The following is a 19,736-nucleotide window of genomic DNA, read 5'->3' on the forward strand; positions in this document are numbered from 1 at the left end:
AGCAGAGCAATTACCTTTTGTAGTTAGCAGTCCATGTCATGTGTGCTATACAAAAGTATCTTCTTTATCTTTGCCAATGCTTTGTTACTCTGCTCCACTAAAAACAGTCATTCATCACTCTGCCATGTATGCCCCACTCCAAGATTCCTTCTTTTACCTCTACCCTTCCTAGCACGATCCTCCTGCCAAGTGGAAGATGTGTTTCAGTGACCCATTTATTTGAATGTTCCAGCATTTTCTGTCATTGAACCCAAACTGCCTACTCTTCAGGAAAAAAAAATCTGCTAACCAAATCAGTTCTTCCTTCAATGGCCAAGGTATTTTATTACTTTGTTGTCTTTTTTTTTTATTTACTTTATTCAAGGATGATTCCTTCTTTAACTCGATCTGCATCTGGTAGTTTTCATGTTTCCACAGCAACAGTCACATGACAAGTAAATGCATAGCATTAGCAGAAGATGGTGATTCTGAAGGGATGAACTACAGGTGCTGATGCAATATGCTTACTTATTAAAACTAGTAAGGACAGTAAAATATAAATGTAGCGCATACAGCTCCTTTCATTTCACTTACCTGCTTAAACCAATTCATGGTCAAAGGGAAACCATAACCTATCCTGATACTTAGTGTGAACAACACAAAGAATATAAATCTGGGTGGGGTTCAAGCCACTTGAAGGACTGTATGTATATGTATTTATTATTATTTTAGTTGATTATTTATATAACTTTGTGAAACATATTATCCCCACTAAGCAAAAGATTCCTTTACAGTGGAGAAAAATGCAAAAATGCAGACTTAAAGACAATTCATTGAAGTAGACAGTCAGCATAAATAAAATATTTCAAGGGAAATGTTAGCAGAGAAACACCACTAAGCAGTAGGAATACAACTTTTCATTAAGTCCTGCTAATCTCAGAACATTGTAGCAGAAAGGCTGCTGCTCACAAGTGTGCAGGTTAAAGGGTAATCGGTTATGACATTTTACACACTGACCTGGGAAAAGGTGAGTTTTGATTTTCTTTTCACCCTTTTCCCTTTTGTCTGAGTTTCTGCAAATTCTCTCTCTCTCTCTCTCTACACACACACACACACACACACACACACACACACATATATATATATATATAAAAATAGAGAGAGAGATCTGGTTTATGTAGGCCTGACATCACACTGGGGAGTTTGGAGGCAGGGGGCGCAAAAGAAAGACTTTTTTTGCATTTTGTGATCCTTCTTTGGTTATGTAGGAACCTACAGAATAATACTCACCATTGCTCAGAACTTATTTAAAATGGCACTACAAAGTCAACATACTAGCAAACACATTCATTGCAAATTTTATTCTCATAACAACTAACAAAGCCTACATATCCCACAAAATCTCACCTCCCCCCCATCCTGCCCAAAGAAGACTTGCTAAACGTATTCTTTAGAATGAAAAATACATTATCCATGGGGTCTGATAAACAGTACTAAACATTCGCTTGTAGCCACTCCTACAGTTATTCAATCTGAGATTAGCCACTGTTTTTTCCCTGAAATGTGGTGCACAGCTATTATGATGCTATATCACAAAGGTGGACCCACCACTGACCCTGGAAACTACCGAACCATTAGACTGACTAATCTCATTTTATAGAGATGGAACATATCTTAGCTGATGTAATTCAGAATGATATCAAAAGCTGTATAAAGCTTGATTTCCAGCAGTTTGGCTTTAATGGAAATCCTGTCTAATTAATCTGATCAACTTCTATGAGAGAACAATGCAAGCCATATGCAGGGGACATATTGTCTATATAGCTTACCTCAACCCAGCTAGGGCTTCTGACACCATACCACATGCAAACACAATTAAGAAGCTGAATGAGCACTCCACATTGACTCCTACTCAGTTAGTTGGATAGACAACTGGTTAGAGGATGTATTCCATGTAGTGGCAGGTGACAGCTTCATACAGACCACTGGTGCTTCTCAGATCTTTTTGCTGGGACCCTGAGTATTCGACATTTGTTTCACAGATCTTCAAATTGCAAATGAGAATTTCTGGCTAACCAAGTCTTTGGATGACTGTAAACTTGGTGTCATCCTCAAGTCCTTCCCTCATATGCAGAAGCTCCAACTGGAATTTATACATATTAAAAGAATGCTAAAAAGTATAACATCACTGCATCTGGTAAAAAAATCCTTTCATCCAGTGTATAGTACAAACATCACTCCACTGAAAATGAAAGTGTGGTGAGAGGCCTTGGAACATAGGTAGATAATTCCCTTGCCTTTTACCATCATGTTGCATAAGTAATTAGCAAGTCTTTTTACCTGGCTCATCTGATTGGAAAAGGTATTTCATCTAGATCCAAATAAGTTCTTACCCCTCTATATTCCACATTGATCTCACCTTTTATTGAATACAGAGCCCCCTTTGAGATGTAGCTTATATGGCATATCAAGCAACTGGAAAGACCCCAGAGGTTCCTAACTAAAATGATCACAGGCTTAAAAGACAAGAGCTACCAGGAGTGGCTGGAAGCACTGCCCCTTTATTCAGCGTCCAACAGGCTCCTTAGGGGCAATTTGTGCCTTGCCTTTTGGGCCATTAGAGATCCAATAGTCCAAGACCTTTAATATTCCCACAAATCAATTAGTCCCACTAACATTAGAACCAGGGATCTACAACTGCTTCTACAAGTGAACAGAACAAGGTGAAGAGACAGATATGTCATGCCATATTAATCCCTTCTTTAGAGCAAACTTTCACGCCAAACTTAGCAATGTGACACACTGTCTTCCTGAAAGAAAAAGTTAAATAACTGGATGGATATTTATAAATTGTTTTGTAGAATGACTGGCCTGTTGCTGTGTGGCAAAGGAGGTAAGGTGTAAGGGTAGGTACTGGCATGGTATAAATGCCACAGAGTTCAGTTACCTTATGATTTATATGATTGTATGAACAATGCAATGACAATACTGTACAAAACAGCACACTAATCTCTGAACACAGACACATCACACCACAGAAATCAATGGATGCATATTCAGTATTATATTAAGTAATGCAACCACACTTTCATAATAAAATTAAAATAAAGCCAACAGGGGAGTGAAATAATATTGCACAGAAAAACACAAGACCATGATGCATGTGAGGGGGATGACCATTCTCCCCTTACTTAGACCCCATAATTCTACAACAGTGACCAAATTAATCACCTCATAAAAGGAAGATGATAAAAAAATTCTACTAAATTGCAACAATATGATGAGTCGGTGAATAAATTAAGGTATTAAAATGTTCGACGAAAGGTGATTCAATGAATAGCAGAACTCCAGGCAAAGAGACTGTTGATCTCATACTACCTTAGAAAATGGTACCGTTTCACAGATTCTTTACATAACATTACCCAAATGTGCACATTTAACGACTCGTTCTGCATATACCGCTACTACTATATGTTCTGACTTTCACTTATGTAGTTTTATAGATTTACAATCAATGTATTCAGCAGAGCAAGCATTGTTCCTATCAAATTATACTGCCGACAGATGAAAAAATGACAAACTACTTGTGTCATATTACAAAGTATCAGTACTAAATGGTGGGTTCCAATCTTACCACTTTTCAGCATTACAGTCTGCTATTTTGTACAACATAGTACACTGTTTTTGATACACAAACAACAGGAGGCAGTTGTCTGAGTGTAGGGTAGTTGAAACTATTCATCTGTTGAATTTTGACAACAAATGGCAAACTTGTTATATGTCGTCATTCCCCATCCCCCCTTACCCAATACAGATCAACCCTGGAGTTGATTATATTAAACAGCGGAGAGAGGTGTATGGAGCATAGCCCCGACATGGTGTGGCTTGGGGGTTCTACCCCCACACAGAGAAATGACATTTTGCCATTTCTGATAGATGTGTAGCTTTGGTTGCCTTATGATCAGTTAGTCAGTCTAAACCCACAAACGACAGCTTCCTGAGGATTCCTTTATCTGTTATTCTCACCAGCAGTCACACATTTGTTTAAACCTGCCTATTATTGTATCTAATGTGGAATGCTTCCTAAAAATACAGGTGGGAATAATGCCTTTAAAACATCAAATGTTAGTAAATGATTTTTTTCAGAAGCACAAATTCTGTAAAACCAGTGCTTGAGTAAACTGCAGATCACTTTAGAAAAATCATAGAATACTTGTATTTTATGGAATTTTATTTTTCAGAAGAATGTTTTCCTGCAAAATAAAACAGCAACTTCTGAGCTGAATTTTGTGTGAAAATTAAATGACTCCAGCAGGTCTCCTAAATAGTTGTTGCCATCTGCTTTAATATGCTGACATTTTTGAATGTGCTACTAAATGGTAAAGGTCATTTTAGCAAACAACATGGGAGTGACATGGAATATGCAAGGCACATATTAATGTGGTGCAAATAAGGTTTTTACTATTATTAGAGATTATGCAACAGGCAGAGAAAATGGGTAACAAGAACCTCTCACATCTCTTAGCTGCTTCTTAGCTCTGTAACAGAGTTTAATGTTTACACCTACACTGAAGAAATTAGTACAGCTTCCTTGTTATCGTAACAAGCTACTAATAGGCTGCATACTGTAAGTATGGGGTTGGTTCCTTCAGCTTCCAGTTAAGCACTTAGGAAACTTTTTAATATGACCATTGTTCATAAAATATCCATCAAAACACACACTTGCGCATTATGATTCTTACCTGGTTGACACGTTTAACTTAGATGAATAAAATGATGAAGACAATCGTATCAAACTGAAAAAGATACGTTTGAAAGCTTTTTCTGAGACATTTTTCAGTAAATTTAGATCATTTTACCTCTTTCCTTAACTTATGCCAGTTCAGTCTGACACCATCAGTGTTTGTAAAGTTACAACTCAAATCTGCTGGCTATAGTCTGGTAATGATTGTGCTTTCATGTATATATATATATATATATATATATATATATATATATATATATATATATATATCCAATAAAATGGCACCCTAGTCTAGCTAAGTTTGCAGTGTCTTTCTGTGCTCTGTTTTTTGTTTGTTTGTACAGACGTAACAGCTGCAGTCTTGTTTCCGTTTCCGATATCGTTGTTTGCTGCTGCCGATTACCATTTTGAAGTGGTTACTATGCTCCTTGGATCCTTTTCCAGCATGAGCAAAAAACAAACAATTCAGACCTTTAACATGCATCTGATAATGCATTGCAATAGCACTTAACTTTCCTTCTTTCTTGGAAAGTGGTTGCCAGTTCAGCTACATACTCAAGAATATTTTCTTTGTCTACTTCCTATATTTTGGGGCAAACTTTAAACATTTAAACATGGCAGGTTTTTGTAAGACTCATCCCACCTACATTATAAGACTTGACATGAAAGGAACAGCCATCTCTGAAAACACAGTACCACTCTGTGGATACCTATCCTCCATCACAACAACACTCTCTCTCATCGTGTTACTCATAATACTGCTTTAGGCCACAAGACAACACAAAAACACTATACAAGGCTGAATCACAAAATACTAAACCCAAAATACTGAAAGTGCATTTTCTTGAAACTGCCCTTAATAAAACCTGCCCTGAACTGCTGATAAAGGCATAGTAAGTAATACAGTATTGTATATACTTTTCAATGACATGATAATTTTTTCAGCGGCAAGGCTAGCCACCCAGCAGTGTAAACCTTGGCTCGAGATGATTGTCAATGCAGAAGTGACACCCCGACCCCATGTGCAAAATGGGAAAAGGAGTTGAACATGGATGTGCAAAGAAGTAAAACAGAATACAGTGTCAGCGTTCCGTTTCCATCTTTTGCCAAAGGCCTTCTGGTTCCTACTGCCATCTATATTAAAATTATTTGCTTAAAACTGCAAATAATAATTTAAAAAGTCACTGACATTGCTATGGATATCAGTGTGCATATAGGAAATGTGGAAAAAGTCACTGGTGAGACATCTCTGCCCATATGCCTATATGCCTGCCTTTGGCTTCCTAAGCAGCTCTTGAAGAAGAAACCTTTATTTTAGATTTCCAAGAAATCCTATGATCTCTGCTTGGGAATAAAACTTTGTAAGTGAAATGTTATTTGTACTACAACAATTTTCTCTTAGAAAACACTATTCATGGCAGAAGTCATGTCATTCAGAAAAAAATCTGAACTGTGGACCTTAATATGTAAAGAACTATATACATTTTTTCACAGGGAAAGGGTGCCTCAGAGAAGAAATCTATATTTTATATCTTTACTGGTTTCTGAATTTTGTTGTGCTGCAGTAGCGTTGTCGCCTCACAGTTAGACGTTGCATGTTCCATTCTCAGTTAGAGCGTCTTCTGTGTGTTGACATGCGTGAATGGGTGTTCCTTCGTTGAAGGTTGTGTATTAGGCCCGGCAAGCCAGCACGTAAAAATCTACTGCCAATCATTAGCGGACCGGAGTTCCGCTGTGGCGACTCCTAACCGGGAAAAGCAGAAAGACAGTTATTTGAATTACTCTATCCATCTCTCTGCCTTCTTCCCTAAAATAAGAGATAAAGAGCGGATGTATACACACACACACACACACACACACCACACACACATACACACACACATGCGCACACACACACACACACACACACACACACACACACACACACACACACACACACACACACACATATATATACATACATATATAATATATACATATATATATATATATATATATATATATATATATATATATATATATATATATATATAAATATAAATATATATCTATATATACAAATGAACCGGGTACTAAACTGAGAGAATGACGCGACTGAGACAGTTTGATCAGGTATTTGTGTCACTTACAAAGCATAAATAGGATCTCCCTGACACTGAAGATACATTTTTAAGTAGATGGCTACTTGTATTATCTTTTGTTGCAAAACAATATAACAGAACACTAACTAACTGAGGGGGGTTACAGTTTATTCCACCAGGTCAGCAAATATCACAGCAGCCTTTTTTAAAAATGTATCTACACAAAGTATCGATAAAGCTGCTATGTGGACATTCATTCATAAATTCACAAAATATTATAGATGGGCTGTACATTTTAAACGTATGACAAGCTTTGCTTAAACTCTCCAGCAAGCTATAATGTAAGCTTTGCAAGGCTAAAAACGGGTCTTGGACCTATAGCCTACTAACACCATATGATGCTATAGTATGGACCATACACTCATAACTGGCAGGTGGACACTGAGAGATGTTGTGTGGTACTCTGTCAGCCACATTGTGAATTGCTGTGACACTGATCCTTACAACAGGCATAACACAGTTCTGTGACTATACTCACCATTACAGTCGACATTCAAATAATACAATGTTTACATCTGGACAACCTCTTTCCATTCCCTGATCCTGCAAGCATTTTATGCCTGGTCATTTTTGCAAACAAGTAGGTGTGATCCAATTGTAGGCTTTATAGGTTAGTGTAATTTGTTATTACAGTACAAAGATTTTAATTCATGTTTGAATTTTTCCTTTTGCCGTTCTTATTTTTGCAGATAGAAGTATTTTTTTTCATATTTTGGTGGAATACACCTTTACCGTTTGTGTCTTATTAGACTGAATGGTTTAGGCCCTCAAGATGCTAGTCTTCCTCCAGTAGTATTAGTGTTAATTTCCTAAGTTTGTTTGCCACTTCCCGAATACCAAAGAAGACTGAAATATGTTTTTCAGTGCATTGTGCTTTATAACCTGGTTCCCACTAAAAGCTGTGGCTTGAAACAATCTGTAGTGATAAGTCCCCCAGGTACAGCTGGACACTGAAAAAGGCCAGGCCAGGGGACTATCATTCACGTCTCCATTCTTGTTATGAAGTCCTGCAGCAGTGATCCCTCTGTCCAAGCAGCTGCTATTACTCTGATTATACTCACTTACCACTAATGTCAAAGATTGTTTCAGTTTCAGTATGAACAATAACTGCAACATTAACACTGTTGTACACTAGAGCACATACTTGGAATGACGCAACACTTAATGAAATCAACTGTAGCAAAGTTTCCTGATCAAAGTTTTTTTATACTGAAGTACTTCTTTACTAAAAAGTGGAGCATTTGCTTTCATCAGAGAAATTACCTATGCTATTAGGAATTTCGTGGTATTGTCGATTTCCCCATTGCTGTACAATGTTGGTATTAATATATAAGTAAGAGGCGTGCAGGGGGAAAGACTCTGGTAGAGTTGGTGCAATATTTTCACAATTAGCTGGTTTTGATATGTTTTCAAGTTTGTGATGTATCTGCCATTTTGATGGTTTCATTGTTGACTGCAGTGGCTTTCATTTAATTATTTTTTTACATATGAAGTGGTGTTTTTGTGCTCCAGTTCAGTTCTGTGATGTAAATCCCTGTACTCAGTGCACGTTTTATAAGTACCATGAGCATGCTGTTACAGAAAAGATTTAAGCACTCCTCCTGGCTACCCATCTCTACATTACAAAATGTAAGGAGACTGTACAGGCACAGTTACACAAAATGAATATTATATATGTCGTAATATTACAGTTAAAAATAATAGGTAAGTCATGTTGATGTGACAGATTCATATCTCCATGAGTTCCTCACCTCTGGAACAAACTTCCACTACAGGTGAAGCAGTGCATCACCCTTGCACCTTTGGAAAGACAATCTTAACAGAGTTAGTGGCACAACAGGTGGCACAGTTGTCTTTCATGCAAAAGGCTGTGGGTTCTATTCACAAATCAGGTAAATTGATTGCTGGTATGCAGTGCAGCATAATGTGGGTACTGCCTTGGAAGTATTATTATAAATGATACTGCCTAGGAAGTATTATTATAAATGATAAGTATATCATGTTCTCTCAGCCTTGCAGTATAAGTTTCTTGGGTTACATCCTGAAAGAATTCACAGAAAATTAAAAACGTCTGCTACAGTGATTAGATTTGCTGCATTAAAACTCTGTGTCAAAACATACTATTTTTTCAAAAACTGATACAGCTACAACAGCAGTCCTCATAAAATGTTGGTATAAGACTGTACATTAGAGGGTACGAAATTAAAACAGAACAGATGGACTAGCTCCACAAATTGGGGAAAAAGACACATGACAAAGATTTGTGGCAAGCCATCTTGTAACATTGCAGCTGCCACATGTCTGAAACAAGTCACTGTCTTGTCTCATATACTTTAATATAAGATCCTTCTGTTTGTTTCATTTTTATAAATATAGTCCCAATTATTGATCTTTACATGTTCGTCAGCGATCATAATCTAACAGCTTATCCAACAGTTTCCAATAGGTCTGCATGAAAAAAATGATAGCAAAATGTAAAATTACAAATAATTATACACAAAAACTTCTTTTCCATCACTGTAACTTCATAGTACAGTTCAATTACTTTCAAACTGCATTAGGGTTGTATAAGTAATTAGTCTGGAGAGCTCTATTAGAGTTCCTGCTTCTAGCCCTGGTTTTATGTTTTATTAATTTGCATCGGTGCTTCTAACTTAGCTCCTTCAGCTTTTATGTTCAGGGTGCCCCTGCACCAGGGGCGGTCACAGTGGCTATCAGGGAATCTCATCTAACCTATGAATTCCACATTTGAAAGTCTCAGAGGAGTCCACAAACCCCTTTATAAAATGTTCATTTCCATATTACTACTCCAAGCTTATCTTGCCTGAATGTTGCCCTGAGCAGTGTAGATGCCCGCTTTAAAGAACAGAGCAATGTCATACAGTCTTTGAAGATTCACTATGAAAAATATTACAATCTAAAACTTTCTAAATATTTTAAATGCACCCAGGAACAGTGGTGTAATTAAAATGTAGCCTCATAATTTATAACAGACCACAGTACATCCCCCAGTTTAAGCATCTCACTATGATACAAAATGGATATAAAATAATATAGCACTAGTGATTAATTTAATATAGGACAAAATATTCCTGCAGCTTCTTCATCCAGAGTAGCCACAGAGAACAGAATCTCGGGTTAGAGAATATTTCTGGAACCACTCTAAATACCTTTATTCTACCTTACATTATGGCCATGTTGTTCATCTAAAAGAGTGTTCTGTCCATGAGGTTGCCTCTAATAAGTATGAAAATAGCATATATCATTTTTTTAAATGTTTTCTTAAAGCAATCAGTGCAAAAAGACATAGACTTTATGTAATTTGACCTACTTATAAAAACTTCTTTCTCCCTTGAGAAACCATTAAAATACCTCAACTGTTTTCTTCATATTTATGAAAGGGAAGGGGTACCATTTCCTGAAAAATTTATCAGCTCACATACAGGGTTAAAAATTCAGACAGATCCAGTTCTGTACAGCATCTTCCTTCAAACTAGTTAAAAGCTGGCAGTATGATTGTAACATAGTGCTAAAACGCATTTTTGTTATTGGCTTATGTGTTACATTTATTGCTGGATTAAACCATTTAATATGTTTCATACCTATAAAAATATTTATTTTAATTATCTCAATGTCCACCTTTTTATTCTGTTACCTTTTCTTAACAAAACTGATGAGACTGCACCTTACAAGGAAGCAGAAGGTAGCAGTGTCTCAAGAAAAATTCATCAGTTTAGGCATGCAGTTAAAATGCAGAATACATTTCTTAATGTATTCCTTTTTAGTCTAAAAAGCATTATTTTAGTTCACTCCTACAGAGATGAGAATGGACACCATGTTTTTTTGCACAGCTACAATTACTTCTAAGTTGGATAATCTTTTTCTATGTCTACAAAATCCATTGAAATGATTGGCCCAGCAGTCACTCCCCTTATCATGTTTTTTTTACTTCTACAGCAATAATGAAGACAGGGAAGGTATTAAATGGAATATGTCTCTAATTGGATTATTAACTTGTAAAATGTCATGTTTAAGACCACCAATTTAACAAGGCTTCTCCAGGGGCTGGTTGGCATTAAATAAAAGGGTACTAAACTTAGGATATATGTAGTATCTTATGAAAATGTTAATATATAGCACTTTTTATGGCTTACTTTGCAATGATAGCTTTCAAATATAATGACATTTGTGTGGTCATTACAGGGCTGGGGTCAAATAACTTGACTGTTATGGGCTGTAAACTTGTCTCATACATTTGTCAAGAAACACAGAGTTGGCTTCTAACTGGGGACACTGCAACCGTTATGTAGTCTGATATTTTAAGCTGCTTCTTCATTTTATTTTTAGGAAGTGGATCCAATAAATGCATTGAACCAGATGACACCTACATACATAAACAGCAACAGAAATAATCATGCTTACAAATTAATTCTCTCTCAACTTGCACACACACACACACACACACACACACACACACACACACACACACACACACACACAAGTACTGCTTTACAGCCCAAGCAAACAGGTCTCAGACGGGGAATTTATTTTTTAAATATCAGTCAACAGTCAACATTTCAAAACAAAACAACATGCAACCCACAATCTGATTTTTCCTACATCAGTACTAAAGTATGCAAGTACCAAATGCCTGCCACATCAAGCACTGCTTTACTAGTTGTGTGAGCAAATATTTAAATTATTTATTATGCAAATCAATATTTGTCATATCATAAAAGACACACTGCCTGATTTAATTTCAGACAACACTGGTGTAATTGATTTATGCAGTTGTTAAAAGGGCCTTCTAATGCAGTGGTAAGTACTTTTTCAGTGTTTGATACAGGATGATTTAGGCTACCAGTATTAATTAACACAATGGTATTTTTTTATTAAATTAGTGTTTATCTGGCATTAAAGGAGTCATGGTTGCAGTTTTATTCATTAAAACTGAAACGGATTTGTTTTATAATGTTCTGTTTAATTAATATAATTTCTCTTCAGAAGGGAATTAGCTACCCTTTCTGGCAATTTTACGCTGTGTGTGTTCTGTCTGATCTTTTATGCCCCCCACATACAAATCACTTGATTCAGAAGTTATTACCTTACATGTTCATTTCAAAATAATTTGTATGGAAGTATTTATGTAGGTTTTATGTTAAAGAAAAGGAAAAAAGCAAGGAAGCTGGCCCCTGAATTCCTAATATTTCATACGATACAGCTCAAACACAGCTTGCAACCCACCCCAGCTATGCAGGAGTGTTTGTGTTCATCTTTTCTCAATTCTTATTTGTAGACAATTAAACTTCTTAAACAGTGACGTGGTCTAATTAAAAAAATAAATACTTTTTACTGAACAGAATATTTTTCTTTTATGTTTGTATATATTTATATTTTACAGATTTTATATATATATATATATATATATATATATATATATATATATATATATATATATATATATATATACGCACACACACACACACATAAATATATATATATATATATATATATATATATATATTTGTATTTTACAGATTATATATATATATATATATATATATATATATATATATGCACACACACACACATAAATATATATATATATATATATATATATATATTTGTATTTTACAGATTATATATATATATATATATATATATATATATATATATATTTTTTTTTTTTTTTTATTTTATATTTTGTATATTTGTATGTTTTTGAGGGGTTTTTTCCTGGCATCAGAGTTCTATACTGTCATTTTTGTTGCTTTGAAAAAGAGATATGCATTTTTGACATAGAAATGTCATTGAGGTATTGTTTATTTGAAAAATGGTGTTTTGCCTTGTCATCACCTTCTAAGTTACAAACAAAGTGAAACAAAGTATGCTAATTGTTTCTGTTTTATAATAATTTATTGTAAAATAAATACAGCAGGAAATGTACTGAGATGTACAAAAAAATAACACCTATAAAAACAAGCACCTCAGCTTCTTTTGATCCTGCAATTATACAGCTAAAAATACAGGCACTAGCCATGCAGATGGGGATGTAATATGAAAGAAATCTGATTTAGTGCAAGTGTTTCTGAACTAAAGAAGTGACACCATGGTGGTAGTGCTAATGCTCTGAAGTTTTTTTACGGTCCTTTGTTGGCCATCAAAACAAAAACCCTGTAATTTTACACTAGTCTTTCATCTTAGACCATCACAAAGAGTGAATGCTGCAAAAATATTGGAATAAAAATAAACACTGAAAGTTGCAATGGACCTAAAGAAGTATTACGTAATGCAAGAACTAACTGTCCTTACCACACTCCCATCCATACGTCATAAAAGTATAACATCTTGAAGTATTAGCAAATGTCTCTTTTCTTTCCTCATGTCATATGGTTTAAATTCTTATAAATGAAGGGGCTCTGTCCTTCAGTATACATGTGTAAGGTAAAAAAAAAATGCCATGACAGTAATAAGGCAATCGTAAATTGAGCTACCCAAACATCAGAAGTTAAAGCTGCCATTGTTTTAATTCAGCGCAAAGAAACTTGTGCCATATCTAATCAAATCCCTCATACCCAGCACTGAAAGCAGAACTGAAACCAGCATAGGAAATAAAGGAGCTCACAAACCTCTGACACACCAGGGTAACGACAACGCTTCACTCCCATTTCCTAAACGACCTGACAAAGCTCCCGGTGTAGCCCGCCGATGACAAGTTCGGCAACCGGCAGCTGAAAAGTAAAAAAAACAAAACCCTTTACATAAATAAAATACACAGTCCCCCTCAAGAAAGCAGTGTAAAATATACTACTTATGTTATGTCTACTGTCACATCCTCCTACATGTACTGAAAACACATGCCCTGCAATTCAGAGCACAAACCACGGCCTGTATGCAAATAGGCCCTCCCCCACAATAACTCATTTGTATACCCACACTCAGTATGGTGCTGCTCAAACGTGGCACAGAACATTTCTACCATTATCTAAGTTCTTGTGGGCTGTGGTAGATACTTCAGAGGGGGCCTATAAGATGTCAAAGTACTCTAAAATGGGAGATGCATCAAAAGGCAAGAGAGAAATACCACAGTCTTCTCAACTTTGGAAAGAACATATTGAAATATGGCATCTTGATGCCATAACAAAAGTCAGCTACAGAATGAGGTACCAGCACTGGATGATTCCAAGCTTCCACTGGACACTGGAACTCCTGTACAGCCTTTGTTTTGAGAACTTTCTGGAAGGAAGACACTGCTAGTACTCTCACCAGTTTAGAAATAACCTGCAAGTCACAACAGCTGATTTACATATTCATACCTACTTTGTTTGCAGTATCAGTAAGACATTTAAACATGTAAACCAGACCCTCTATACCAGAATTTATTTCTCAGTTTAAAAGACTCCATGAACATCAGAACAAGTATATTTTCAGTGTTCCTTCTTCTAGTGGCTTCTTGGAAAAATAATTATATTTCTCTTTTTGTTAAGAGTCAGGGCATAAATCTATTTCACATGAAGTAGGCATTAGTCTGTATTATTGCTTTTTGTTTTTTTTTTACCCAACAGACTACCTTGTTTTATACTCTTTAACAAAGTAATCTTTCTTTAAGAACTTTATTAAGTACTACTCAGGTAGCTCTCAAATCTATGCATTTCTGAATAGCAAAACATTTCTGTATGAATGGCGCAGTCATCATTATTTTTACAGTTATTACAAGAAGCAAGTCCCAGCCACTGATAAAGGTAACTGCCAGATAAATACCGAAAATCCAAAGCATAAAAATTGGAAGAAACACCAGTTTAAACTGAGTTGAAACTTTGTGTTTTTATGATCTGAAGATGCGCTGGTTTTACAACATGAAAGTGCTTATCTCGTATATTTTTGCAAATAAATACTTTTACTCTGTGACGCTGTGGTGTTCCTGCCAATTTTTATGCTTTTGTTTTTACAATTATGTGCTGTCTGCCTGAAAATAAAATGGATAACTTTTTTTTTGTTTATTTTTTACTTGGGAGATCTTAGTACCAGAGGATCAAGCCTTATTCACTAGCATTTCAAATATTTGATTCCAAGTCAATATGCCTAGGGAGATGGCTAATACTGGAGAATTTTCTTCCCTTTTTACAATTAAAAAATAATAACAAAGTTATTTATGCTTGCTTTTTTATACAACACAAAAGTAGTATTTCTAAGCCTGACTGTAACCTTCATGATGGTTAACGATGGAGAATAAGGACTATCCAGAGGCTAGAATCATCTGCCTGTGAAGTTGGGAAAGCAATCAAATATTTCCCAGTCCTACCCACCCTGGAGAGTAACACAACTTATGTAAAATGGCTAAAATGTAAACTATGCTTGAAAATAGAATGCAGTCCATAACACACAGCATAAATGTGCCAATGTAAATAATACTTGTGCTCATTTTTGCCATTGTGTGACCACAGTGAACATCCTAATATCAATGCTTGAGAATCTACATGATCTTTGGCTAATCTGTATTTTTCAACTTTGTATCTTTTGACACTAGGTACACAATTGTAATTATGTCCCTCCAGTGAATCTGCTTTAAGTTGTATCTTGGTATTATATAAATTTTCTAACTACTACTGTATTTCTCTTTTATGTACTGTATCTGGAGCTATTTTCCCTGGTGCTTCCCAGCCGGAAGATCCAAGATCATGAGCACACACACACGCACAGACACACACACACACACACACACACACACACACACACACACACACACACACACACACACACACACACACACACACATACACATATACACATATATTAGCAATTATCGCAATGTGGATCTAATGTATCATTTCTCTACTGACTATCCAGTATCTTTTAATGTGACAAGCTACAATCCAAAATGAATCAAGGCTTCTTCTCTTGAGTTGACCCTTTCATTTGAAGGTCAGCAAACTTTCTGGAATAGTTAGGATCAGTGTTCACTGACAAATTAATATTACGTTACTCGTGGATTATAAAACTGAATATCTTTCTCTGTTCTAGTGCCACTTTCTTAGATTCTTATGGGACATGATCACCTTACTTAACGTCACACTTTACAATGATCTCCTGTAAGTGCACTGTTGCTAATGTTTTAATTGTGTTCTAAAACAAAAAATGAAAACCCGATTACTATCCTGACACTTTCTTGATACTTTGTTATAATGCAGGAAATGAAATTTCATGTCACCGATGCCAATGTTAAGAATGCATAATCCACATGATTTTAAAAAAATAAATACATTCAAAGTGGATTTCTAATCCTGCATTTACTCACAGGTAGAAGCAAATCCCATCCCCATGCAATAGCTTTGCCCCTGTACCCTCTTACTTAATATAATGAACTCTAATGTTGGTTCACCTTGGCAGTTGAAATGTGCAGCAGCAACAGTGGCAGTTGAAACCAATGTGCGCTATATAATAGTGAAACTAAATATTTTTACTGTGGGCTTCATGCTTAGTCATTAGTAAAAGATGCAGCCAAGGCTGCAGATGTAACAGATTTCTTCAAGTGGTCCTCTCCCTGGTTATGGACAGTAGCAAAGGCCAGAATACCAAACGTGAAATTCTTTTTGCCAGAAGAGCAACCACTATAATTCAGCAGGCACAAAAGTGGCACTGCAGGATTTTTTGAGGGGTGGGGGGGTTCATTAGTTGATAACCAAATAAACAAACCAGTCATTGCAGACCTTTTCATCCAAAAAGCAACAGACAACAGCAACTATGACCCCAGTGAAAGTACAATGTTTACCAGCACTAGTTAAACAAAACAAGAGAAGCAGTGCAATTTCAGCTTACTATATTGGGCTGCTTGTTCCTTCTTTAATTCCCCCTTCACTGTATTGACACACCAATGCATTAAAATGCAATAGAATTGGGCTGAGGAAGAATGAGTCTCACTCCACACTTGATCTTACTAATGACATTTCTTTCAGTGTGCATCCATGTTGCATGTGTGATAGATTCATAGATTAGTACTAAGCTAGCTGCCCTTGCGAGCCATTTTAAGCTTAACCAATTATCTCATGCAAGGACTCCAACCTTGCTTCTTGTGTTTGTAAGGCAAACACCTTAATCATTAGGCCACCCTCCCAACCATATCTTGATACACTTAATTTTCAACTGTTACTGGTAACTCTAACTAGAATGTAATAAAAGGTGCTACGCACCTAACAATCAGCCACACAGGTACATTTTATCTCTGGAGATGTAGTACCAGGACTGGCTACTCAGCCGTGAGTGACATTACCTCTTCAATGTACTACCTTGGTGAAAGAATTTGGGCCTGACAAACAGCTGATTACAGAACAAGGCTTGTCAGTCAAGGTGTCCAAGCTGGCAAATCAAATTTAACAAGGACAATCAGCAACTGTGATTTCCCCTCAGATCACCATAGTATTCAAGTAAGAGTAGAAATTAAAAAAAAATTATTGACAACAACTGACTCATTCATTTAAAATTCATTTGGGGAGATTACAAATAGATCAATTATATGTCTACTACTGACATTTACAAGCTGATGTAACACATCTGTTGTACAAACACTTAAATGATTTAAAAATATTCTTGGAGCAAATATGTCTACCTAAAAATGCAGTTAAAGAGTGTCTTTCCCAATTTTTCTTTAATTTATAAACTTGATGACTGTTTAAAGTCCAGCGGAAGTACAATGCATGATTTCAACAATGAAAGAACTGCAGGATGACTACATTACTTCATGACACACGTAAGTGGATGCTGCAAAAACTGAACATAGAAACCTGCTGAATGTGGCTTATCTGCAGTGTATTAATTTAATATTAGCTTAAAATACCCACTCTTTGCAGTCTTACTTGATATGTTAAAATTACTGGTGTCATAACCAGACACACAGCTTTACAACAGCATGGCTTGCTTGCTTATTTCAGCATTGTTAAGCAGCTGAAAACAGATATTTTACAAAAATGTGACATGGAAGCAAACAAAAAAACATGGCTGTGTTTTCAGAAATGAAACTGTTTAGTAAAGCACCAGTGTGGGCAGTGCAGGAAGTGTGAGAAAACTTAAAATGAGTATGTGTAGAAAGTTACTGCATACGTAAAGGCCATTAAGTGTCGGTGAAATAGCCTTTACAGATGGCGCTCAAGATGTAATGTGATACATTTCCTGAATTCATTCTAGCATTATTTACATCTGAGTAACACTTTAATTAAAAGTTGTTGTTACAATGGTTGAATATACATTAAGTGCCTTCAAAAGTAGCATAGGTGCCTACCTCTTCGGTGAAATCAAGGGCACAAATAGAAAAATGTTATTGTTTACTGAACTTTTTGCAGATATTAAAAACAAAATCACAAACTATGTATATATGAATGAGTGATGGAAAGACATTCCTTTCATTCAGTGCAAAATTCACTTAAAATGCCATCAAGATAAACTCTAAATGCTGCTCTTTGCTTTGGTGCTGTCTAGATACAGCCAACATAACCAAAAGCTACAGGCAGAAGTCATGCCTATACTGAAGACAGTGGCCTTTCTTATTGAAGGTTAAGAAGAAGGGATGAGCAGACAGAACCATTTTCAAGGGATTTAATGTAAGTGCAAGCACACAGATTCAGAAAAAAGCAAGACTGTGCAGAAACAGAAATCTGAAGAGTAGTGTGTCGCTATACATTGCTGGTCTAGGAGGATGTTTATATATTGTTTTTTTTCTTCCACTGACTTCAAGCCTTGAAGTTCATCCATTGCTCCCAGTCTTATTCACTTACTCTAGGAGAATGTTGGGTGATCACCCAAGGGCCAAAAGACTGTAATGTTAGGGCTTTTCTAAACTTTAATGTGCCATCTAGTTCCCATCCACTACAGTGTAATATAGAGTGACACACATACAGGAACTGCATGTGTGCATATATTGATAAAATGTACAGGCAACCCCAATGGATTGCCTGCTTGCTACACTCCCACAAACTTTGCAATACCCCCCACCAATAAACTGACCATGCATATTCCCCACTGCTCCAAATAGGGTATAATTTCCTTGGGCCAACACTTAGTCAACAAAAAAAAAAAAACAACAGAAGAGATGCAGGACATAAAACTATCATGCAAAAATTTTAAACTTTCATTTATTTATTTTTTGTCAGCTAAAGTGATGGTTTTAGCATATAATAACTGCAATTAAGTGAACATGGTATGGAAATGGGCCAGGGTGGAATACTTTGTACTACAGACAAGTCTGCAAGGAACAGGCAAAAAAACTAAAAGAGAGTTAGGCCTGTGTGGTTACACAGAAATGTGATGGTAACAAGACTAAAGATAGAGCTCATAAGTGATACAATGGAGGGGTCAGGGAGGGGGAGGAGACACAGTGTAAGGAAGCTGCTAAGTAATAACAAATGCAGTGTCCAGGGGGCAAACAACCTGAGTTCCTGGACAGGAGCTCAATACAGCAAACAACATGGGTTTATGTCCAGAAACAACTGTCAGTAAAACCTAGTGCAGTTTTCTGATAGGTTGTAGATGAACTTAACAGGGGAGCACCAGTAGTCATAGTCTGCGTGGACTTCAGTAAGGTATTTCACTCTGTAACACACAAGAGGCTGATAAGAATACTGGAGTAGTTGGTAATAGGTCCAAAACTGGCAAACTGGATAGCTGCATTGTAGGACACAGAGGGCTGGGGTGAGGCCAACAGTCAGAATTAGGGAAGTCAATAACAGAGTACCACAGGGGTCTGTGCTGAGTCCACAACTCTTCAGTGTGTTTGTCTCAGGCATATCTGGAGGAGTAATGACCATAAATAACTTCTTTGCTAATGAATCAAAGCTAGTGGGCAGAAAAGGACTAATTGAGGATCCCAGTAAACAAACCTGGTA

The 19,736-nt window shown here is 36.2% G+C and overlaps 1 protein-coding gene across 2 annotated transcripts in view; it reads right to left on the minus strand.

Moving 5' to 3' along the window:
* Positions 1-19,736, minus strand: part of BCL11B (BAF chromatin remodeling complex subunit BCL11B) — a 270,212-nt gene that overhangs the window by 14,528 nt on the left and 235,948 nt on the right. The window contains exon 3 of one of the 2 annotated variants that reach the window (XM_044074601.1): positions 13,494-13,595. The exons of the other annotated variant lie outside the window; for it this stretch is intronic. Coding sequence (XP_043930536.1) covers positions 13,494-13,595 — 102 coding nt within the window. The remainder of the gene's footprint in view (positions 1-13,493; positions 13,596-19,736) is intronic. 2 annotated transcript variants of the gene reach the window in all.

Source organism: Protopterus annectens, chromosome 6.part0, assembly GCF_019279795.1.
Source record: "Protopterus annectens isolate FY-2018-M chromosome 6.part0, PAN1.0, whole genome shotgun sequence".
Taxonomy (NCBI): Eukaryota; Metazoa; Chordata; order Ceratodontiformes; family Protopteridae; genus Protopterus; species Protopterus annectens.